The sequence below is a fragment of the Emydura macquarii genome, unplaced genomic scaffold (genome assembly GCF_026122565.2).
Source record: "Emydura macquarii macquarii isolate MOO-44397 ecotype Brisbane River unplaced genomic scaffold, CSIRO-AGI_Emac_v2 contig_480, whole genome shotgun sequence".
NCBI lineage: Eukaryota > Metazoa > Chordata > Testudines > Chelidae > Emydura > Emydura macquarii.
In genome coordinates this window covers 13294472-13320270 of record NW_027130617.1, presented here as the reverse complement: position 1 = coordinate 13320270, position 25799 = coordinate 13294472, and the positions used below count along the sequence as shown (strand labels likewise).

General features: G+C 40.9%; 1 protein-coding gene across 2 annotated transcripts in view; it reads right to left on the bottom strand.

Annotated features, from left to right (window-relative positions):
- Positions 1–25558, bottom strand: part of DDAH1 (dimethylarginine dimethylaminohydrolase 1) — a 100132-nt gene extending 74574 nt beyond the window's left edge. For both annotated transcript variants that reach the window (XM_067538539.1, XM_067538540.1), the window contains exon 1: positions 25139–25558. In XM_067538539.1, coding sequence (XP_067394640.1) covers positions 25139–25459 — 321 coding nt within the window. In that variant the 5' untranslated portion in view covers positions 25460–25558. The remainder of the gene's footprint in view (positions 1–25138) is intronic.
- Between the last annotated feature and the right edge of the window lie 241 nt (positions 25559–25799).

Genomic DNA, 25799 nt, shown 5'->3' with positions numbered 1-25799 from the left:
AAGTGCTCAGCACCTTGCAGAAGTGAGCCCTATTTACTCATTTGCCAGGTCTGAGGCAGACCGACATGACTTCACTTCTTAGTCATCGTTTTCCTTAAAAAGGATAAAAATAAAAGGATAAAATAATATTTTTTTAAAGTTCTATCTCTGGGATCCAAACATTACATCACAACCACAGTCCACCTTTCTCCAGCATTCTGATCTTTCACTTCATTCCAGGCCACCAGCATGAACTAAATCCTGTATCCAATTATACATTTTTCTTAAACAGCTTGCATTGACTGCCTGCGCTTGTGGCTGCTCTAAGGTACAGCCACTTCTCGAAATGCCTTGCCAATGTTCATTTTTCTTTGATGAATAAAGGTAGGCTATATTCCAGTTGAACCCATTGTTTCTAGCACTGAAATTTTGTTCCACTGATATGACTCTTTTTTTATTTAATTTAAAATGATCAGATGCATGTATTTTTTTAAAATCACTAAGGGGTTAAGGATTTGTTTCTCCTTTTCTTTCATACTGTTTGCGAGGCCTAACCTTTTACCAGATCAATATTTCTTCACATGACATTCAGTAGAGATGTGATGAATCAACTCTTGGCATGTGATAACAAATACTTACCTAAACATACTGCCTTGTATAAATACAAGTCTGGATAAGACATTATACAACTTATATAAAATTACTGTTTTACTTTTAAAAATCCTATATTCATGTAGCTTCTCCTAGCAATATAATTTGATGGTTTTAAAAGTTTCAATAGGAAGACTACTTAGTTTTAGAAAAGTCAGCAGAACATTTAAAAACTATATTAAAGACTATCATCTGGTAAAGGTGCTTGAGTTGTGTGCAGAGTTTCAGGAAACTATGCGCAGCAGAAAGTAGGTTAAAATCTGAAAAAACCTGGTGTAGAATTACAAGTAGTGCCATTACTCCTTAAAATGGAGTTTGAATGGATTACAATTCAAAAACACAAAAGCCTTTCTGCATTTTCTGGTGGCAGCTTGTATCTATGCCAATGATCCTCTTAGGCTTGAGACATCAAAGGGCCACGCATGGAAAAAGTGAGCTCAGGAAAGACAGCTCTAGCTCAATCACACTACCCTTTGCAGTTACAGGAGCATGAGAGTCAGCCTTTTCCCAGCAGTAACATATATTAGTTTGGAATCAGGCTCTTTTTATCAGATATAGGATTGCATATTCCCACTTCAGGATTAATTTTATCTTCTCTGGCTTTTCTTTCTTTGATGCCCTTCAGTCATCCTACACATGGTAGCCATGGCACAGTAATGAAATTCTGAGCTGATTGAAAAGTGGCAAAAGAAGGATCCAGCACGCACACTACAACATCTCTCTTCTTTAGGTGTCACATCATTAAAACTCTCAGGGTATGTTTGTTCAGATCGATCTTTCTGGATTGATTGAGCGGTCAGTGCAGACCCTCTCAATCAATCAATCAGGAAGTCGAAGCAGTAAATCCACCCCCTCAAGTGGCATAGCGCTGTCGACAGGAACGCGGTTCCCGTCGGCGCAGTGCAGTGAAGATGTCATGCAGAAGGGAAGCCCAGCAGTCGACGGGAGTTACTCAAGCTACTCTCTGTAGTTTGCGTAACTGCCGCCATATTTCCAGGTAAGTGTAGACCAGGCTCAGACAGAAGATGACATGGGTTCCACCATCCCACAGTTCTGATGCCTCAATAAAGACTCTTCCATGACAAGCCGGACATCAGAGCCAAATAATTGGCATCAAAACAAATGTGTAAGCATCAAGAGCTTTTCTTGCACCCTCAGAGGAAATACTTTGCAAGAATTTAAATCACAGACTCCCTCAGACCTCTTTGTCTTGTTTGAATATTGATTTTAGGATTGAGAGGGAGGAAAATGAGGAAAGAAAAGACACAGCAATGGGGAGCAGAATGGACATTAGGAGAAAGGGTAGTGTAGCTACCAGTCTAATTGGCGATATTGGCGGTTGAATGACTGTGCCAAATCCGGTAAGGAACGTGAGCGAAGCCAAACAGCAAAAATCAAAATGTTTGGATACCAATGCGAGGAGCCTAGGTAACAAAAAGGAAGAACTAGAGCTACTGGTAGAGGAAGTGAAACTAGATATTATTGGGATAGCAGAAACATGGTGCAATAGTAGTCACGACTGGTGTACAAGTATTGAAGTGCTGTTTAGGAAAGTCAGATATAAAGGCAAAGGTGGTGGAGTAGCATTATATATCAATGATGAGGTAGACTGTAAAGAAATTAGAAGTGATGGAATTGATAAGACAGTCTGTCTGGGTAAAAATCACACTGGGGAAGAAAACTACTAGAGCTTCACCTGCAATAGTGCTTGGGGTGTGCTACAGACCACTGGGATCTAATTTGGACATGGATAGAGACCTCTTTAAGGCTTTCAATAAAGTAAATACTACTGGAAACTGTGATTATAGGAGACTAACTTCCCAGATATAGACTGGAGGACAAGTGCTAGTAGTAATAATAGGGCCCAGATTTTCCTGGATGTGATAGCTGACTGATTTCTTCACCAAATAGTTACTGAACCAACAAGAGGAGATGCCATTTTAGATTTGGTCTTGGTGAGTGAATCTGTAAACTCCGGGGCTATACTGTATGAGAATTGCTGGAGAATTGCTAACATAGTTCCTATTCTTAAGAACGGGGGAAAAAAGCGATCCAGGTAACTACAGGCCTGTTAGTTTGCCATTATCAGTATCCAAGGTCTTGGAAAAAATTTTGAAAGAGAAAGTAGTTAAGGACATAGAGGTAATTGGGATAAAATACAACATGGCTTTATGAAAGGTAGATTGTGCCAGACCAACCTGATCTCCTTTTTTGAGAAGATAACAGATTTTTTAGACAAAAGGAATGCAGTGGATCTAATTTACCTAGATTTCAGTAAGGCAATTGATACAGCTCCACATGGGGAATTATTAGTTAAATTGGAAAAGATGGGGATTAATATGAAAATTGAAAGGCAGATAAGGAACTGGTTAAAGGGGAGATTACAACGGGTCATACTGAAAGGTGAACTGTCAGGCTGGAGAGAGGTTACTAGTGGAGTTCCTCAAGGATCAGTCTTTGGACCAATCTTATTTAACCTTTTTATTACTGACCTTGGCACAAAAAATGGGAATGTGCTAATAAAGTTTGTGGATGACACAAAGTTGGGAGGTATTGCCAATACAGAGAAGAATCAGAATATCATACAGGAAGATCTGGATGACCTTGTATACTGGAATGATAGAAATAGAATTAAATTTAATAATGGAAAGTGCAAGCTGATGCATCTAGGAACTAATAAAAATTTCTGCTATAATCTGGGGATGCATCAGTTGGAGGTGACAGAGGAGGAGAAAGACCTCAGCATATTGGTTGATCACAGGATGACTATGAGCTGCCAATGTGATGTGGTCGTGAAAAAAGTTAATGCGGTCCTAGGATGCATCAGGTGAGGTATTTCCAGTAGAGATCGGGAGGTGTTAGAACTGTTATACAACATGCTGGTGAGACCTCATCTGGAACACTGTGTACAGTTCTGGTCCCCCATGTTTAAGAGAGATGAATTCAAACTGGAACAGGTGCAGAGAAGAGTTACTAGGATGATCCGTGGAATGGAAAACTTGCCTTATGAGAGGAGACTCAAAGAGCTTGGCTTGTTTAGACTAACCAAAAGAACGTTGAGGGTAGATAAGATTGCTCTCTCTAAATACAGCAGAGGGATAAATACCAGGGAGAGAGAGGAATTATTTAAGTTCAGGGCCAATGTGGACACAAGAACTAATGGATATAAACTGGCCATCAGTAAGTTTAGACTTGAAATTGGATGCAGGTTTCTAATCATCAGAGGAGTGAAGTTCTGGAATAGCTTTCAAGGGGAGCAGTGAGGTCAAAAAACCTAAATGGCATCAAAACTGAGCTTGATAAATTTATGGAGGGGACGGTATGATGGGACAGCCTAGTTTGGCAATTGACTGATCTTTGACTACTGGTGGTAGATATGCCAATGGCCTGTAAAGGGATGTTAGATGGGTGGGTTGTGAGTTATTACAGAGAATTGTTTCATGGGTGTTTGGCTGGTGAGTCTTGCCCACATGCTCAGGGTTTAACTGATCGCCATATTTGGTGTCGGGAAGGAATTTTCCCCCAGGGCAGATTGGCAAAAGCTCTGGGGGGTTTTGCTTTTCTCTGTAGCATGAGGCATGGCTCACTTGCTGGTGGATAATCTGTACCTTAAAGTCTTTAAACCATGATTTGAGGATTTTAATAACTCAGTCATAGGTTAGAGGTTTATTACAGGAGTGGGTGGGTGAGGGTCCGTGGCCTGCATTGTGCAGGAGGTCAGACTAGATGATCATATTGGTCCCTTCTGACCTTAGAGTCTATGAGTAGAACAATGATCTCTGATCACTTTTTACAACAGGTTTTCCATCATTAAGGACACAGAATTCCATCTTGATATGTCCAGAGAGCCCGAGTTTACAAGGAGGCACACTTCCATTTGCAGCTTATAGAGCTTTTGGAAACAGCTGCAGATGAGTGCTTAAGATAGATGATCCAGCAACTGGCTCATTGCATTCATGTTTTTCATGAAGCCTTGATTCTAAAAAAAGAAAACCAAAAAAACCCCAACCCAACCCAACCCCCATCATTCATTCAAAGTTGCAGGGTGGAGGCAAAGCTGCATAGGGTTACTATATTTCAGGTTCCCAAAAAAAGGACACTGCAGGGGGGGGGGGAGGAGAGGCCACTAGGTGAAGTGCTTTCAGCGTGTCCATTGCATTATTTCAGATAACAAGATGGATTCTATTCCTGGCGGTCTGCTATTTATCAAGCCTACCTAGAAAGGCATCTGAAATGGTTCCTGTGTGTCTGCTGTTTACAAACTTGAAGTACAGAGCAAAGGATCTTTAACTCTTTCGTGATCCAATGAGCTGTGCAACCCAAGGGAAACAGGGCATAGAAGAGTACTACTTGTTTTGTGCATTTGTCCCTTCTGACTGAATAAACTATTTTGTTGTCTTTAACACTGACAGTATTTTCAGGCAAGCTTATCAGAGACTTGGCCAAAGCCCACATCCTCCACAAGCAAGTTGGCAGGTTATGGTAGTATTTTTGTGGCAATGTCTTGTGTATGGTTATGAGCCTTGCTACGTAATCTTCCCAAATACGTGTCTCATGACTTGAAGCAGATCTAGGCAAAACTCTACAGAGTTGGAAGGCAATTCACACCTCACTAAGGCTTGTTTAGAACAACCCAGCTTAGCATTCCAAGAACAAAGGACCAGCCCAGATGTCAACAAGTGAATCCACAAAGAACCACAATGTGTCAGGACGTGGAGAAAACCATGCACAGATACTGTTTGTTACCTGACACTGAAAGGGGGAGGAGGCCCGAGATGAAGGAGCATGTTAAAAAGGGGGACATTTTGGCTGCTAGCTTCTCTCTCTCTTCCACTCCCATCTACAAACATCAAGCAACTGAAGCATTGATCACAGGAGGAGGGCCTGGCTGGAGAAGGACCAGCCAGCCTGTGGCAAGTATCATCTAAAGACTGTAAGGTTGGTGAAAGTGTTAAGCTTAGTTTAGAATGCAATTTGCCTTTTATTTACTTCTGATCAAATCTGACCTATAATCAACTTAAAGTATTTCTGTGCTTAATACATTTGTTTGTTTTATCTAAAGCATGTGGTTTAAGGTGTGTGGAGACTCCATTTGAAGTAACAAGGTAGGTGCATATCAATTTATTTGATTAAATTGATGAACCAATGAGCTTGCAGTGGGCAGCAGTGAACATTGTAAGACAGCAGTTTCTAGGGTTGCGTCTGGGACCGGGGTTGGGGGCTGGGGTCATACCATTGCATAATCCCACGAGGGGCTGGCTAAAGGCACTCACTCACTGAGTTAAAATCAGCTTGCTTGCTGTAGGCTGTACATGGGCTGATCCAGGAGTAAGGGTTCACACAGCAAAGCAGAGCAAGATGGGCTCCAAGAGTGAGGGATTACGGTGACACAGCAATACATCAGTCCAGATTGCAGAGAGGAACGTCACATTCATTGCTAGTCCTGTGTAAGAGTCACGTTCAGAAGTTTGTTTTCAACACCCTTCATGGCTGTGTGGAGAAACCAGATACAGTATTCTTCTTAAGAAGTTTCTGCTTTACAGAATGTACACACTGTTTGGCACGGTTAATTTGACTTGCCGAGAAAAAAAGAAATCCCTCATGTAGTTGAAATAAATGTCTAAGCCTTTGTTCTAAAAGAGGAATTACTGTGTCTTCAGAAAACAAAATTATTTTCTTTATTGTAATGGCAAAACATTTTGCAGGGCCTGTGATGGGATGGATAAAGCACACACTGGACCATGGCAGGAAGGAGTTAATGTTCTGTCCTGCAGTCAGCTGCCAATGGTGTCCCTGAACTGCATCAGTGCCAGCCTGATTGAAGCTGGTGGGAAGACATCCAGCTGAATGAAATGAAAGCCCAGGTGGGATTTTGGGTCTAAAGCAGAGAGGACCTAGAGAGTTGACGAAGTAGCCCTGAACAAGGAACTCCAGGATCAGCCAAGCCTGGGAAGAGGCTTGGACCAGACTTTGTTTTTGTTTTATTCATTTGAAGGTTTTTTTATTCATTTCTTAGTAAAGTCTCAACCCACAAACAGGGTAAGATTTACCCTACATAGATCAGTAGGAAAGTCACCTACTTACAATGTTATTAATAACCCCTTTCCCTACTCCCCCCACCACATACACCAAACGTTTGGTGTGAGTTCCTTAAATATTTAACAAACTATCACAACTAAGAGAATTTGAAATTAGGAGAGACTAACGTTACTTGATATTTCTTTCTTTGCTAAAGAAAACAACATTTTCTAGGGTACCGAGTCTTCAGGGCTACAGCAGTCATCACACAACACTTCACTTAGACCAGTCTATCTGACACACTACTTCACCATCTGCAATAAAATATGTGCATAGAGTATTCAGTTGATGTCAATACTCTATCGATAGCTCTAGCCAGTTTTCTATATCCTACTGAACATGGACAACTGCAGCAATGTCTATTACTACACATTTAAGAAGAGCTATTAGTATTCTAGTGGTGCAAAGGGTGAGTGGATTTCCTGCGAGCTCATTTTGCTGCCTGGTCAAACACTGGCAGGGCCAACCCTCTAGTACCTTAAGTGACCCCACCAGACTAGAAACCCAACATCCCACTCCAACCTCCTCATGATGCAATCCAGGTATCCTTGATGGGTAGCAAATAGGTGAGGGCTGCCTGGACTTGAGGTAGCTGGCAATCTATGTACTTAGTTAAGCCAAGAAAGTAACTACTCGGTCCTACTCAATCTTGGCACTGAAGAAAGGAGATGATGATTAGCACTCTAGCTAGTAGATGGCAAGAGCATTAATCAGTGCATTAAACAGCACTGAATACAAAGGTTGCTGGCCACAGCAACTATGCCAATACAAACAGTACACAGTGCTCTTCTATGCTGGGCAATATTGGCAGAACAAGATACTCCTAAAATCTAGCATCTTTACTGCCTTCTAGAACAACCATGAGGTCCAGACACATTCAGCCAGATATCTGGATATTCAGTAAGGCAAATCCCCAAAAGATACTTTTCTGTTGATTTTAAAAGAATCATTATACTATTGGCTAGACACATCTATCATTTTAATAAAGGTCACAGACTACAGTTTCCTGCCAACATTTAAAGTAAATAAAAAAAAAGTTACACTTTGCTTTCTCTAAACCTTGGATAAAAGGTAAGATTTCCTTCCTGAACACTTTTACCTCTCCTGTTAAATGGAAACTTGTACGCTCATGGAAATAAAATTTTCCACAGTACCAGTCTGTGACTCAGAAAGGAGAATATCTACCATAATAAAAAAGTTACAAACACACACCTTACTCAGTCTGGAAAGACCACCCATTTTATGGGGGTGGAGGAAAAGTGATACGTCATTCAGTTTCCATGATAGTCCTTGTTCTGAGCCCTCCAGAAAAGCTAATAATGATTTTTTTTTTAATTGCCAAAACAAAACACTTTTAACAGTGTCAAATTATAAATATTTGTTTCACAATATTCTACACTGGCCAGTTGGGATTTAGCTGAGACAGAATTTAATTTTGCCAAAGAATTCAGGTTGGCGTTAAACGGACACAGAGATTTGGATGGCCACTTCTTTATTACATATTAATCCCTAATCCACACAGTCTCCAAAAACAGAATACATAGAGTCTTTTTGTAAAAGAGTGCTACATACTGGATATCTTCTGAAGTTTATGAAAACTGTCTATATAAAATTCACCTAGAAATTGTTCATTAGTCTCTAGAGAGATATTTTTAATTTTTATCCTGAGGTTTGCTAAAGTAAGTGAATCAAAATAACCAAAAAAACAAAAAGTGACCAGTTGCCTTGTGTTAACACAATGTAGTATTAGAATGCAAGATCTAGTTTATGTACATACTTCAATTATAAAAAAATAAAATATAGCATTTGATTGTTACCTTTTCAAAAATATTCCCGATATACAGAACCTACTTTAAGTTAATTTTGACCAACCTCTTTTACACAAACTTGTTTAGTTCTGGCACGACTTAGTTATCCAAATAGAGTCGTATCTGTAGCCTCTTCTTCCTCTTCCCGTCCCCCCCCAACTCCAAATTTATTGCTACAAAAGATGCATGAGTAGATTGATAGTAAAGTTAATTAAAAACATTTGCACCTGCTTTTGCTATTGAAGCATCATAATGTAATTACAATAGAATCTTGACCAGCCAATGCCTACTGTTATTCAAAGCCAGGAGATATCCCTAGGGTTGGATAAGCGAGATTCTGCCTCCCATTCTTCTTGGTTTGAATAGAGATCTGTTCCTTTTTTAAAAACAGGTTCAATTATCTCATAAGAACTGATAGGAAATGTCAGTGGCTTCCCTAAGGTCAGCAGGCTCAGCAAGACTTCTGCATGATGTCTACATGCACTAGAGTGACCTTTGGTTAAATCAAGGCTCTTCTCTATTTTAGGGCCTCATGCCTCAGAGGTCATTTAACATTCTGATCAGGCCATATTGTTATACACTATTTACAAAGCCAACTCATGACAGACAAGGAAACCAAAGCAAACAGAATGAAACAGAACCACTGACACTGTCTTTCTCCCTGGATTTGTTGTGCCACCAGAACCCATGGAACACTTTGACAGTAAAGGGAGTAATGTAGATTAAAACTTCAGATGTGGTCATTTCCTGCAATATCCTCAGTGGAGTCATGCTGTGTCTGCAGTTAAGTCTGAATGCCTGGTTTAGTGTTAGTCTGAGAAATCAGCAAGGGAAAAAAATGGTATTGGGATAAATTACAGTTTGTGCATGTTTATTTTTAATAAAGAGAAGTCAGTGTTTTAAACACTCATATTTGCCTAAGCACCAGGTGCACCATTTGGCTTGCTGAGAGAGAAGGTCTGGAGCTTTTGAATGTATTCAGAATGCAACTGAAATCTGTACTATTCCTCCCAATATTGTGTTTATCTAATAATCTGGAGGTTCCTTGTATTGCCCCACCCCATATTGGCTCCTAAGGGTAGCAGAGAAGAAGTGTATTTTAAAGTGAGACAGCCTGTCTGCTGCCAGAGGGCTTGTATACATTTTTTGAAGAAGTGTCAAAGAATTAAACTAGTTTAATATAAAAAATATGAAGAAGTTTCATTTAGAACAACAAGAATCATAGGATCAGCATGAGTGAGGGAAGAGAAAGTACCACAGAAGTACTCGGAAACAAATGAGCACAAAAAAAATTATTGCTAGAATCCGAAAAATACTTGCTTCAGAAAGCAAAATACCAGAAAAGACTGACAGAAGCAGAGGACAGATTAAACATTTGAAGGGTAAAGGGGATGAGAGAATAAAACAGATCTATTTAATAATGTTAAGGACAAGACATATGAGGACTTATATTGCACCAACATACAGGACACAATTCTAGTTGCATGCATGTTTCTAGACAACATACTAGAATGTGAATTAAAGGCACTTGAGATGAGTGAATGAAAGAGGCTTCATCTTAGCAGAAAAGCTAAAAGAACCCAGCATCTCAGCCACTCACACTGCATGTTATATGAACTACAAAGCATCTACATTATTTAGTGTAAAGGGTTTGGTTGTAAGGCAAATTAATAACATTTTTAAAAGTACATGAAGACAGGCAGAACTGAAACCTTCTATCAAACCATTTTGAACCACTTTTCTTTTAAGCTTAGCTTTAGCAGAAATAATTAACAAAAAACATTTTCAAAAAGTCTTTGAAATAAGAGTAAATTCTAATAATCATTAAATGTTCCATGGACAAGTGCAGTAAAACATACAGAAACTTAGTGTTTGCTAGAAAACCAATGAATACACCAATGAATACATTTTCTGTTGTCCAGGACTTAGTGCCAAACCCTGCTCGCCTTATTCAAGTTAATTGTCCGACTGTCATAAAGTAGCGATGTAGGTAACAGATATATTGGATGCGTTAACAACTGAGATACATCTAAACTAGTTTCTAAAATAGAATTAGAAATCAAAACGCAGAAATTGAAGTAAATGAGACTACTCATAGAAATACAGCTCTGTGTAAGCTTGAAAGCTAGTCTCTCTCACCAACAGCAGTTGGCCAGTAAAAGATATTACCTTACCCATCTTATTGGTCTTCTCACAGAAGGCACTTGGAAGAACTCAGATCGAGACCTCTTCTTTAAAGCCCACGATTCTGCAAGAACTAGACTAGTCTAGGATTACAGTCAGTACTGTAAATCCTTACTCGCGACGGTTGAGTGCATGTTAAGATCCACCTGACAATGGATGCTGCAAATCCAGTCTCTGAAGCATCAAACAACAGCAAAATATCAAAACAATCTGGATTTCCTGAGATTTGGTTCTTTCTAAATAAAAAACTTTAATTGCCAATCTAACCAGTGAAAAAATCCCCTGGAAGTTTCAATTTAGAAGTGTAGGCAAATGTCTTGGAAAAGATATCACTCTCCAAATGAAGTGTATGGATAAGATCAGCAGAATAAGCTCTTTTTATATTTGTAGGAAAGATGTTAAAATAGATGGAGCCCACTAATCAGTTATTCTTCTCAGTGAGTAATGAGCTCACAGGAGGTCATTTCTAATGGCAGTGATACGGAATAAAAAAATTAAAGGACAAAGGCTGACTCCAAGCCTGCACAGTGATATTCAGTTTCTACAGGAGAAAAAAGTTTGATTTTTTTATTCTCAATTCCAAAAACTCAAATAGCCTCAAGAATTTCAAAATAAAAGCCCACTAACCAGCCCTAAATTTTGCCTCCTCTGGAAGTCACATGAACTTTTAAGTTGCTCACCTCAAGTCACCTATCTACACGCTTTTGAAATACTACTAGGATATTGCTAAAAGGTCATGTTTTAGTCTCATATTGGTAGAGACTAAATACATCTGTGATATGGATCTGTTTATTTGTCTCAGATTCTCCACTTGAGAATAGCCCTTTGTTAGAAATTGCTGTCCCACCTCAGCAAACTGAGGATTTAAAGGAAAGTATCCATCTTAAGATGGAAACATGGTCCTTGGTGTAACACATCCCCTGGAAGTCCACATCTATTCATATAGGTATGTACCATGTCACAGAGCTAACTTTTCTGAAGCCCAGGTAGGATCCACAAGCATCAGGAGGAAATACCCAAATTTATACCAGAGTCCTAAGGTGCATACCAACGAAACTGAAGTTCACTTTTAGGATAGACTGTTTAAAGACTGAATCATTCTTATCCAAAGCCCAGCGAAGCCATTTGTCAGTCTGATGGTGCTTTTTTACGCAGGTCTATCTGTGCAGCGTCGCTGTAAGCAATAATAGACTAGATACAGGTATATTCTAATTTTGCCTTAAACGTAGTTGTAAAGGGAAAAACATTCTCTCTACTCTTCTAAGTTCTGGTTAGTTTAAAACTACATCTGAGACAAGCAAATCCCCAAAACAACCTTATAAAGAAAGAAAGACTGGTAATGATTAACATAGAGCCTGGTACCAAGAGCCACTTTTCTGAAGGAGAATATTAAGATCAGTAAGCACATACCAGCAACTGTCGCAGTGATTGACTTTCTTATCAAGTTTCATATGTTGTCTCCTACTGCTCTCCATGGGCAGAACTGCTTTCCCTTTTGCATGTACTGAAGCATATGCCTCCAAATGATACACACTTTAATCCACTACCTATTGCTCTGCTGACTACATACCTTCTGTGCTATAGAGTAAGCCTTCCAGGAAGTGTAGAGATGCAACACTTGCTGTAAACTCTAGATGCAGTTTGGTTTCCTGTAACACTCTTCTGACTGGGGCAGACATGAAGATGCCAAGAACAAGGTACACACAGGCTTCAGCTATTCAAAATAGTAATCAGCCAGTTACCTCATTTAGGTGCACAGATTCTGTTCATAATAAAGGGTTTATCTTAACACCACTCTGCTCATCAGCCAGATACTACATGATCCTACACAGAATGAAGGGGAAAACAATAGAGGAGTTAGTGAGAGATTCAAAACTAAAAAGTCAGTTCTGTGAATATAGAATATTAAAAGACACATTAGAGACAAGATTATCCTGGTGTGCAACAATAAAAAAGTCTGTGAATGATAACAAATGGGAGATGTATCTGATAAGGGCAAAATGTATGACAAGCAGCAGAACAAACAAACACACAAATAAAAAACCGAGAGAAAGCACAGAGCAGGACAGAGAGTAAGATAGTTAACCCAGCATGGGAAATGTTCACAAAAATTAAATTGGCCAAAGACAGAAACATAGAAAGCAGAAAACAATGCCAGTGATGTGGCAACCAGAATGAGTATAGGAAATGCCTGCATTCAGACAAATATGTAGAAACCGTAATAAGCTCAACCATTATGCTCAAATGTGCAGAGAAGGCAAGAAAGTGGATGTATTCAGTGTAGCAAAAGAATCCTCAAATGAAGAGGAACAGCTGTACTTAGGCACAGCAACAGAGAAGGCTGAAAATGCAAAAGATTGGCTAATTAAAATGTGCCCAAATGGCACTTATGTGACATACAAGATAGAAACTGGAAACCAAGTAAATGTAATAACAGAACCTGAAAGAGAGAGATGTAAGGCGAACATGTAAGTGGACGAGTTAAAGAGTCTGTGAAAGACTATAACGGGAACAACTCCAGAGCAGGGCGAGTGCATGCTAACGCTTAAAAACAAAGAGAAAAGGAAACAACAAGAGTTTATGGTGGTACAGAGGGCAGCAGCTAGTCTTGGGTCTGCCCACATGTGAGGTGCTTGGGCTTGTTAAAAGGATGTGCACTACAGAAGGGTAGAAAGCCAACACAAATCCAGCTACCTAAGTATTAATAGCATCATATGAAGATGTATTCACAAAAAATGGGTGCCTCCCAGTAATGTACAAGATACTGTGAAGAGGAGATGCAGAACCCATGGTACATGCTACACGAAAAGTTTCAGAAGCTTAAGTACAGTTTGCTCCCCAGTTGATTGCTGCTGTAACTTTTGATTCCTCTGCTAACGAAGTCTTTCTACGCTGTGTTCCGGAGAAATAATAAACCCTTCCAACTTCCATACGGGCTGTGAATTGCTTCTGACTGCAAGGCGGGGTGCATGGCTCAGGGGGATTCACTGCGGGGAGCTCAGGTGGAGCAGGGGTGCTGAACGCTCCAAGATCAGATTCAGGAGGTGGCTGCAAGGGTGTGAATGGGACCTGAGGGTAGACCCTGAGCATACCCTGGCTGGCTTCACCCCGAGCGGTTCCAGAGCTATTCCTGTGAAGTGTCGTCACATGAGGTAAGCTGCAAAACATGACAGCAAGTGGCATCTGGAGAATAGAAGAACCAACAGACTGGGTTCACCCCTTAGTATTTGTGGAGAAAAAAGGAGGGGGATAACTTGGCCAAGACAAGTGAAGTGAGAGCAGCCATACAAGTTGAAAACAATTCAGAAGTTGACATTGTGGGCTTGTCTATATGGCATCAGCAAAGCTTACTAGAAGGGTGTGATTTGTAAAGCGCACTGTAATGTGTTATGCTCCAACTGCCCCGTGTAAACCCTGCTAGTGAGCTCTAAAAGATACCTAGTTTGCATTGAAGTAGTGCTGCTTCAATCAGGACTACACTAACATGAACTGTGTACCTTTTAGAGCACACCAGCAGAGTCTACACACGGCAGTTAGAACACAACACATTAGAATGCACTTTACAAAGCCCACCCCTGTGGCACACTTTGCCATGTCATGTAGACAAGCCTTGAGACTGAACAGGGTGTTTACAGAGAAGGATTTGACTAATGAGGGTTGTAATGCAGCAGATCATGAAGATTGCTGACATGCCCTAAGAGACTGATCAAGACATATTAGGTTGTGTTTAGGCAACCTAAAGAGTATTTGTTAGTTATGATGAACGTAACAGCTTGGTAGTTTAATTCAATAGTGTTTAGTTAAGTCAGGAACTTTTTAAAAAGGATCTAAAAAAGGGAAACTAAGCTACAGAGTAAGTCTGCCAGGAAGTGCACAGATGGTCACACTTCCTGTACATTAGAGATGAAGTGTTTAGTTTCCTGGGACACATTTCCTGCTGGAGCAGAAACAAAGAAGCCCAGGACAGGGCAGTCACAGGCTGTAGCTGCACAGAGTAGTAGAAAGTCTGTTACCTCAGTTCTGTAAAAAGTTCCTATTCATAATAAAGACTGTATCTTGAAACCAGTCTGTTCACCATTCAGCATTCTCAATACAGTCTCTCTGCAAAAACCTGGGCAAAACCCAAGAAAGAATATTGTTTGGCTAGATTGTTTGAAGATCCCAGGCCTTTCAACCTAACCTCAGTTTAAAAAAAAAAGACTAAGCCAATGAAAAGTTAGGGAGACTGAAAAGACTGTGCATTCGTTCTCATCGCAGTACAAGGTAGCAAATATATCAGAAGCATCGACACACTTAAGACTCATCTGGATAAGTTTCTAAGACAGAAAATTAAAAATACAGACTGTGGAAAATTTTCAAGAGACGTGAGGAGCAGAAGGACCTGTTTCAAATTTTTTGTTAATATTTATGCTTTTAAGCTGACAGTTTACTCACCTGTCATTTTAAGCAACAACCAGTTACAGGGCATCAAGAAGTGTGCTGATGTCAAGACAGAATGCCTAAGACACAGATAACACCAAGTGCCTTGATACAAGAAGGCAAAGAAAAGGATGAGCCTCAGTCTACAAGATTCACAGCACTAGTCCTCTAAACTACGGTGACAATCTCAATTATACAAACTGTTAATATAAATTTTCTCTCTCTTTTGCCTCTCTCAGTTTCATCACCAGGAAGTACTAATCCTTTGTAGAAACGCAGGATGATCGTTGCCAGCTGTACTGTTAAATTCTGCTAAAATGATCAGTCAGCAAACAGAGGTTCTGTTGGCACCAGCATGCACTATAAAAAAATCACTTATCCTAATTAACTTTAGGGAGCTAGTGTAGCCAACACTTTCATTATCTATGCTTGGGAAAACCATCACTGTCCATCATTCTTTTTGGAGTCAAGCACTTTTGTTACTTGGTAGATGTTTTCTAATTTTTTCACTTCTTTTCCAGCCACCACACAATCTAGCAGAATTATCTAGCAGAAGGCCCATGGGAGAATTAGGGATTGTTAACCACTATACAGTTTATCTGAGACATCTACAGTAACACACGTCATATATGTGTTTATTTTTGTCCTCGTATGCCTTTGATTGTGGCACAACCTTCCTTCTCAGAGGCATTATCTGATTGATTGGACTATGTACTCATGTCCAGAAAGGAGAAACTTGCATTTGGGACTGATCTACCCTGCCAAAGTGCAAGATCTCATGGTTTATACTTCTAAACACTAAAATCTATAGCACCACAGGCTCCAATGCTGGTATAGTTCATTCCACCTTTCATTCTTCTGAATTAGATAAACTGGATTCTGTCCATTTTCCTATATGGGAGAGAAGAGATTTTTTCCAAGCAAAATCTTTTAAAAAGATTGTGTATCTTGTCTGCTGTTCCTAAGCACTGAAGAATCCAGAGCATTTTCAGTACAAACAGAAGCTGGATGCAAAGGCTTGGCCAAATTTCACTGCCTTGCCCCTTGGTTGCATTGTTATGTGATGCACAATGCGCTGGTTGCCATCCTCCATGCCTAAGGTGGCTGCTTTTCAGTGGTGCTCCATGTCCAAAGTCTATGAAGCACTCTGAGGTGGAAGGCATTGGAATATGTGTGAAGTATCTTTCTGGTCTACATGTTTGCACTGCTTTATGTGACTTTCAACTAGTTAACTAGTCTTTCTACTGAATTTTCATCCCATTTGTTAGGAGATTACAGTTCTGTCACTGAATACAGGAAGGTTAAAACTGTGTCCATGTTTTTTAAAGAAAGTTTCCATTTATTTCTTGATCTCATGTAAGAATAGAGAAGCTCCCATTAAGCTGAGCTGGTCTAGGATTAAAATTAATGAAAGTGGGGACCAAGGTATCAGTTGGCTCCCCTCCTCCCCCCACTGACCAATGAGTAGATAAAGTCTCTGGAAGAGGAGGAGGAGGCCATGCTGAGGTCCCATAGTATGTGCTCTCCTCTCTGCTTCTGCTGGGGCTGGTCCCAGTCACTGCCTGACCCATCAGGTTTCTCACCCTTTGTGGCAGGTTGCTTGCAATCCACTCTCCCACACCACCTCCGGTTACTGAAAGGCAACTCTGCCTTTCATTCCCTTCTGGGCTGCTGCGAAAGCGGTTACAAGTTCCCTCCTGCTTGCAAGACAATTCCTACCTTAAACCACCAAGACAGGAAGCCCAGGGTACTTTCCATTATGGCATCACTCTCCTCTGCAGCAACCCCTCTCGCTTTTCATGCGACACAGGCAAGAAGAGGCCTGCTGGCTGTGGACACTGATACTGAGCACGTGGATTTCCAAAGGATGGGGGTGGTGCTGCACTGCACTATCCCAGTCACAGTACAATAACTAAGGCAGCAAGAGAGAGGTGGATCAAAGTTCTTCAGAACAGACCCCAAAGTGTTTAGAATGTTGACCTGAAGAACTTGCCCTAGAGGGCTAACTGAGTCAGAACACACGGGTGGAAAGAAAGGTTTGGAACTGTCAATAAGGTGAGTGACCACAGTATTATTTCAATCGTAATTATTCAACTTGAACATTACATGTATTAATATTTGCATGTGGCCTCAAAGAAAAAAAAATCAAATTATCTACATCAGGAAACTAAGTAAGATTTGCTTTTACAAGTTTTTACTTGGTGAATATCTCCCTAATTCTCCAAGACATATGGATCTGATAACAAAAGTTCTGAGGCTGACAATATAGAAACTTAATTCCTTGAAGTCAAAAGTTCTTATTTTTCCATCAAGCTATTAAAGCAGTGATTTACTTGATTTATTTTTCTACTATGGTAAATTAATTCTGGAATTTATCCACTTCACTGACTCAAACTGATTTAGCCTCTATTCACCCTGGTTTGCAAAAGCTTTGAGCAAAAATGGTATAGTCACCAAAACGGTACATTCTCAGAAACTGTCTAAAACATTTAGCCATTACCCAAAACATCTAATGGTGCTTGGTGGTCTCAATGGTTTTAATATAAGCAATTATATCTGCAAAGCTTGAGAGTTCATTCTTTGTTATTGGATTTTATTCTATGGATTTGTCTGGTACACACGGTGCTATTGTAATGTAGTTCAGCTGAATGCATATAATTACAGCAGACCTTATGAATTAACACATTTGGTTCCACATTCTCTTCTCATACCATTGTAATTTCATTGATTTCAGTGGATTTACTCCTGATTTGGACAGGTGAGTGGAAAATTAGAACAGTATTTAAAAATAAATCGGAAGTGGACAGTATCATACTAGTTAACTTCCAAGCTTAATATTGCCAGCATTACCCCACTCTGAGAAATGTTAATCAAAGGAAGCCACAACTGCACGTAAGTAATAAACAAAAACTGTGGAACTAACATATGTGACTGACTCCACCATGTGTTTACTCTGCTTTTTCACTGCCCTCCATTTCCTTTTCCTTTGGGAGACAGTCTGCACCGTCTTTCACTCTCAGCAGTCCAAGTTCAGTGGAACAATGGCAACATCAAACTTTGTGTCATGCTCCCTGGCACTTTCTTTCTGCTGTAGTTATAATTAAATTAATTAAAAACAAAACCTGTAAAAGTAAAGTATTATCTTGAAAAATCTCTCTCTTACACACACAGACAAACACACACACACACACACACACACACGACAAAGACCATCACCTTTTTCCTGATAGCCAAACCCTACCCTGCCTTTCACTCAAGTTAGCTGCCTGATGGCCAGTGAAAATTACCTGAAAATTCAGTGGCCGTCGATGGGAGTAACGCAAGCTACTCTGCATAGTTTGCGTAACGCCGTCAACTTCTTAACTTCCGTTATGCACGGCATCATCACTGTGCTGTACCAATGGGAAACACGTTCCCATCGACGCTACACCACTTGAGGGGGTGGTTTTAGTGCATTGACTTCCAGACTGATTGAGCGGGTCTTCACTGACCACTCTCGATCCAGAAAGATCAATCTGACAGCAGCAAATTTGCCACCGTCAGTGTGTACATAGCCTGAGACTCCGTTCCAACACACAATGCTAGCAGAAAGTATTGCTCCATTCATTGCTAACTAAAGCTCAAGGGACCGGTTGTGTGTACAGTACTCGAGTTAGAGGCAACACTCAAGTTAGCTTCGCTGTGAAGACAAGGCCTAAATTACTTAAGCGCTCTTGAAAATTGAATCCCATATCTTATTTATGAGACTGTTCAGTAAACAAAGTTTACAAATATATATGCTTATGTTCTAATCAGTCTTTTTATGGGGACCAGAAAGACTTTTCAGTTAGTTAAAATAGAGGTTGGGGTATGACAGGCTAGTTTTCCAATTATGGAGAGTCTAATAACTTAATGTGAATGGATAATACTGCAATTTTAAAATGTTGCATTAAATATTGTTTTAAATAATGCCACCTTTGGGCTTTCTGCAAACACTTGAGGGAGTTGTTACAGGACGCTGGCAGAGCCACTGGCTTTGAGGAGTCTGGCTAACCTCCTGTTCAGACTACTAGATTGGCCTTTCTGAACAAAATCAAAGCATGTAAGCTGGCAAGAGCAAAGGAACTCCAGCTGCATTAAAAGCTCTCTTTCTCTCTCTCTCTAAACCAGACTGATACAGGCATCCACAGGATTTCTGAAGAAGCTAGTCCTGCCTGGGCCACCATTATAGGAGGATAGGGCTTTAGGTAAGCTAGACATGCGTGCAGATTTATTGTTCTTCTAAAACCCTTTCTCTCTAAATGCTTTCTTCCTATAGGTAAAATAACCAGTACTTTGCTTTTAAGAAGGCTGTTTGGTTACTACAGACACCACTGGCCACAGGCTCCCAAGAAAAGAACCACAGGTGCCAAACCTACTCATACCCAATGAGTAGGCCCAGAGACTATACACACAGTACTGCAAATTCCACCCCAGGAAAGGTAAAGGCAGCCTGACTTTTTAGGAGTGCGCTCAGAGAGATCAGGAAGGGACATAGAGAGGTGCAGTTAGCCCTGTGACGTTGACATTGGGAGGTACCAGAAAAAGACTGAAATAAATAAGGAATAGTGCCCATAAACAGAGACTTTAGTGCCCTCAACACAGACTTTATAGAGAAGTGCTGCTGTGAGGTCTCATTCCCAGTATGAAGTATTGTCATAAATAATTAAGCACAACACTAGTAAGAAACTTTATGATGCAGTACCCTGGATTGATTTTATATTGGTCCACTTATTTTTTTAAATTCACAAAATTAAGTAATTCACAGTGGATCTTCCAGTTATCAGAGCAAATAAGTGTAGAATATGAGGTTTTTCCTTCTCCTGTTTTTTATTTATAAGCATCTATAGACCATTTACTTGATGAAAGCAAGTAAACCTGTTGAAGTGCTGCAAGTAGATCTTAACATATTCATGGTTCTTAGGAATTAACTGTGTCTACCTGCATTAGAAGGATCAAAACTAATTTTAGAAACAATAGACCAATTAAATAATTTTTCCAATGTAAATATATCTGGGCTTCATCCATGCCTGCTTCTCTCTTACATACAATACTCTATTAGTGAAAAAGTCTCTGTAAATGTGGTTATGTTATCAACAGGGTCGGGTTTTGACCGCTTTCTATTTCCCTCTTCATTATTTAATTTAGAGTTTTCCAAAAATCAGTTTAAACAAGTATGTATTGCACATATACAAATATTGATGAATTTGACTGTACCTTTCCAAATACAATGAAAATTAATAGTGCTGTTTGAGCATGGATTCAACAAGGAAACAGTACATAAACACAGTGGCTTTTATGTTACTACAAAGCAGACAATTTATCTAACTCAAGGATAATTTGTTACCATATGCACTCCCTCCAGCATAGTCCTCTTTAATTTTTGTGCATATTTGGGAATAACTCCTATTTATGGCTTAAAACAGTTGTCACATAGTTGGGGTTATGAAATATCCCATCTTGTGGTTTCTGATTAATGGAAAAGTTGAACATTATTTCACCTGGCTGGCATTTGTAATAGCCAACATATAATTAATTTCACACGGTTAGTTCACTGCTTTTATTAGCAGGAGGAGAAAAAAGGTATCAATGGCCCAGATCTGCCAAAATATTTCTCCAAATCCCCACAAACATTTCCTCCCAACACAGAGCACCCCCTCTCTTCTTTCCCAGATTCGCTTCACATTAGCCTCTTTCACTGCCTCCTCAGCCTTGGGCTGCCCAGCTCCTCTATCTGCCTTATGCTATGTCTACACTACCACTTATGCCAGCAAAACTTATGTACTGGGGCCTTGATTTTGCATGGTATTTAAGCACATGATTAACTTTAAGCATGTGAGTAATCCCACTGACTATCAATGGAACTACTCCCACACTTAAAAAAGTTTAAACACATGCCTAATGCTCTCATAAATTGAGGTTTAAAATGATGAAGAACCTGTCTATGGATTTGTATCCATGAACCAACTCCTAAATCTCAGACTCTGAGCCTTAGCCTCTCAGTCTATGCCTTCCAGCAAGAACTGTGTTGATGCAGCACTGATGGTGCTATAGCAAAAGACTGTCAGAAAAAGAGAGACTTGCAAGCTATTACAGTCTTAACTGTCAAGCCTGAATCCCGTGCCCTGGTCTACACTGAAAACTTGTAGTGTAACTACGTCGCTCAGAAGTGTGGAAAATCATCCCGAGTGATGCAGTTACACCAACCTAAGCTGTGGTGTAAACAGCGCTATGTCGAAAGGAAAGCTTCTCTTGTTGACACAGCTACTACCTCCCAGGTAGATGGAATACCTGCACCTCTCGGAGTAGTGTTTTCAGTAGGCACTACATCTGCGGCACTGTAAGGCTAGGTCTACACCACCACTTTCACCAGTAAAACTTATGTCACGCAGGCATGTGAAAAAAAAAATCTCCCGGAGCAACATAAATTTCACTGGCATAAGCTCTCCTGCCCACATAGTGCTGTACATGCCACTTACGTTACATTGCTACATCCTATCCACTCTCTGATCCCTCTGCATCAGCACAAGATAGGACCCAAGGGTGGGGGACAGACACTCTCATTCACTTCCCCAAACCTGCCTACAGCCTCTTCTTGAGATGAGTGAGCCTCATCTCCTGCAAGTGCCATCTGTAGCAATCCGTTGTGTAGCCTTTTACCTCCTACCTGTCTCCCACTAGCTGCTGCCACATTTTGCATTCATTTCCTTGCTGAATCTTTCCTTTACAAGCTTCTGGGCTCCTTCTGAGCACAGACCTTGATCCAGCCTTAATCTGTCCATTGATTACAACTCATGGCATAGTGGTGGCAATTCTATAGAAGTGTCATCTCACCCTTAGCTATTCTAAGGCTAGCATGGCCCGTTAGGTTCACACAGAGCTCCAATGAAGTCACTAAGACTCTACACGGGCATAAATAGCAAGTAATGGTATATGCTCAAGGAAAACTCTCTTGTAGAAGTCTGCTTGAGAAACAGCTGCATTTGAAAGCAACATACTGCACCCACACACCTTTTTAAGCATGTATCTGGACGCACATCTCCAAATACATGCACGTGCATGTTCTCGAATGAGAGATCTGTGCAATCTCTCAGATAGTTGCATTATCTGACAAGACACATTGGAAAAAACCCTTTTAATTCATTTTTTAAAAAAAGAGAAAAACTAAATGCAAAGAATCTAGGTAAATGGTACATTTTATTATTTCCTGAGGCCCCAAAAGTATACTAGCAGCTTCAAAGAAACAAATAAAGACCCAGTTCACAGTCTATGTTCACACCTGACAAGAAGAACGAGGGTAATAAACCAACAAAAAGTGTGCGGAACTGGAAGGAGAAGTGTTACAATAAAAATTATGTGAATACACAGTAAAGCCCATTCCCAACTTGGTGGTTCTGTAACTTTATGGGGTGGGGTGGGGGTTGTTATGTTTTATTCCCTACCCCCCCCCCCAATCTCAACTACCATAGGCAAGATGACAGAAATGAATTTAAGATGTATTTGAATGCAGAGAGGGAGGTGACTTGATGCACAGGTTTGAGGTCTCAAATATAAAGACTGGAATTTCAGAGCAAAGCTTCCTATTGCAATAACTCAGCAACTTGCACCTATTTGTTAAATGCCAGAGCCTGCATTCCTTGTGCCCAAGATTTTTCACTGGTTTATACCCTACAGAAGTCATGGGTGCAGGAGGAATGCACAACTGGGTATTAAGGCTGGATTAAGGTGATCATGGGCATCTTTGTTCTGAATTTCCTGAAATATGTGAGATTAACATACACTTTACACTATATCAGAATAGGATTTTATACTGAATATATTAGAACTATTACTAATTTGCACGGATAACTGAAGATCCATTGTGAATTATTGAGTTTTGCAAGTTAATAAATACTGCAAGTTAAAACTGAAAAGAGAAATGAGTTAAAGTTTACATTGTAGTCTTGTTAGTTATTCATAATTATTCATAACACACTAGTAAATATGATGCAAAAGTAATAAATTCTTAGTAACATGCAACCTCCCTACATTCAATGAAATCTTTACTGAGGAAAGGTGAGAGCAAGCAATGAAAATTTTCTGCAGATTATGTAGCGTGCTAATAAAAAAACTATTGAATCTACTAAAATAAAGTACTAAGTATTTGTAACGACAGATAATTATTCTTCCATAATGGATCTTTGTTTTTATTGCTTTATCTTTGTTGTTATTGTATTATCTAACTGCCTGATTTCTCTTAGCTGCTAATCTGCTTCAGACATTTCCCAAATCATCCTCTGCTGACTGCTTTTATTTCATTTTCTGGTTGGCTGATCTTTTCTCTGCTTGTCTGAACTGAATGCAAAGGTGCTTCCTGACATGAACCACCTCAGCCCTGGGTAATGAGTATGGGGCATGAGGTACATCAGAGAGCTGAAACTGGGAGAAGCATTATTAGATAACACCCTACATAAAAAAGGGGGAGAAATACAATTTAATTAATAAATTGGTGAAGGACTAAGTGAAGGCATAGCTTAGCATGGACACATATGAAGATATAGGAGGGGTGATACTGCAGCTTAATGAAGGAGAAAACACTGAAGCCCATTTAAATGATTGAATGCCAAGCCATCTAAGACACCTAGAATCCCTAGAGGCCACACTATTTAAATAATGTGTTGCACAGTACGTTCAAATATTCTCTGAATGGGGCAATGGCTTTTTAGTCAAACATTTTATATTTAAAGGTATATGAGAAACTAAACTGACTGAACACTTTAAAAGTGTACTTAACACTAGTCTACACATGCACTGACAACCATCACAAGGACTACACCCAAGGAAGATATTAAATTTCTGCACTCCAAACTGCAGTACAGTACAGTGCTGAGTTAATAAAAATGAACACCTTGATATAATATACTGATAACACGGGAGAGGAATTAACCTGTTATAGAGATATTTGTAACACTGAATTATGTAGGTGTGCATTTTTTTTTGTTCATATGTAAAAAAATGAATCCACACACACCATCTTTACGTGTTTTAACGAGCGATGCACATTCAATAGAAATGTCAGCTAAACATAATAAATTTAATAACGTTTTTATCCAGCTTCTCTAATGCAAGAGTGAATTTAGATTTATGCAATATCTATATAATAGATTCACACTGAGCCTTGTGCACCTGGAGCTTTTAATTGGTTTAAACATTTTTGTGCCATCTCCCTTAATTGTGTTTCAACTTACAAAGAATGGCTGTGGTTCACTATAAAGGACATTGGTATGTCTTAAAAACACACCAAAGTGATCTATTTTGTGCAACAAAATAAGACACCCTCGTGTTTGCTAGGCATAATTTGTTGAAAAAGAAAAAGGAGACAGTAGTTCAGCTTTTCAGTCTAGTCAATTTGCAGTCACCATTACAGCCCTGCCAAGACAACAAGAAAACACATCTGGGTTCATTTTCTTTTTGATACAAATGGTAGGTGATTCATGGCACGACTGAGAACTCAGTTCAGATGTGTTCTTCCCAATCTGCGGCTATTCCGCTAAGAATGGGAAAGCTTCTCCATAAGCACTCAGGTTGGAGTTCATTGTGGGAAAGGGAGGCTGCAAGTGCACAGAGCATCTTCTGACTCTTCCTCTCCCATCATGCCACCAACCTGCCACGCCTTACAGCACCACACCATGTACACACAGGACGCTGCCTTCCCGGAACAACTGTTCCGTGCAATCATTTTCCACAGAGATCTTCACTTTAACCTCATGCATTTGCATTTGCACCGGCTCTGTTCTGCATTAAGTTAAAATAAAACGTGCCAGGGGCAAGACAGGCTAGAAAATGACCCATCCTGGGATTCTGCGGACAATGGACTCTACCCCCGCCCGGGAAGTTACAGAGATCTTAGCAGAGTGTGCGTGTGTGGGGGAGGGGGGAAGGCAGGGCGCAACTCTCTCCAAGTGGGGACGGAAGCCCGTGCTCAGCGATCCTCCCCCCAGTCTCCCCCTGCAGCCTGGTACCTCCTTCCTCCTGCTGGGTGCCCCGGGCCGGGTGAGCAGGGCGGTCTCCTCGCACACCACAGCCACGTCCTCCACGAAGACACAGTCGGGCAGGCTCTCGTCGGCCGGCAGCTCCAGCACCTGCAGCCCCAGCTTGCCCTTGAGCACCCCGACGTAGAGCTGGTGCTCCCGCTCGGCCCGGGCGAAGTCCACCTCCGTGCCCTTCTCTCTGCGCAGCGCGTGCTGGCACAGCGACTCGGGCAGAGCCCGCACCACGGCGTGGCTGCACCGCCCCAAGCTGGAGCTGGAGCCGCCGCCGCCGCCCATGCCCAGCCCGGCCATGCTGTCTGTGAGGCGAGGAGCAGCTGGCACCGCACCGCCGCGCGCGCACTGCACGGCAGCCGGACCGGGCCGGGCGACGCCCCCCCTCCCCGTCGGGTAGGGCTCCCCCCCAGGCCCGCCGCTCTGCCTGGATAGGCTGCCCACCAGCACCGTTTCCATTGGTCCGGCTCCAAGGGCGTCCCCATTGGCTGGCTGCTTGGGTTGAAGCACCTGATTGGTCGCTCTTGGCGGAGCCCTTTACCTGGATCCTGGTTCGCAAGGTTGGCGGGGAGCCCCAGGAACAGGACCCGTGCCTCGGGCCGGGCGCTCTGCAGGCTACCCTCCTCGCAGGTGGAGCTAG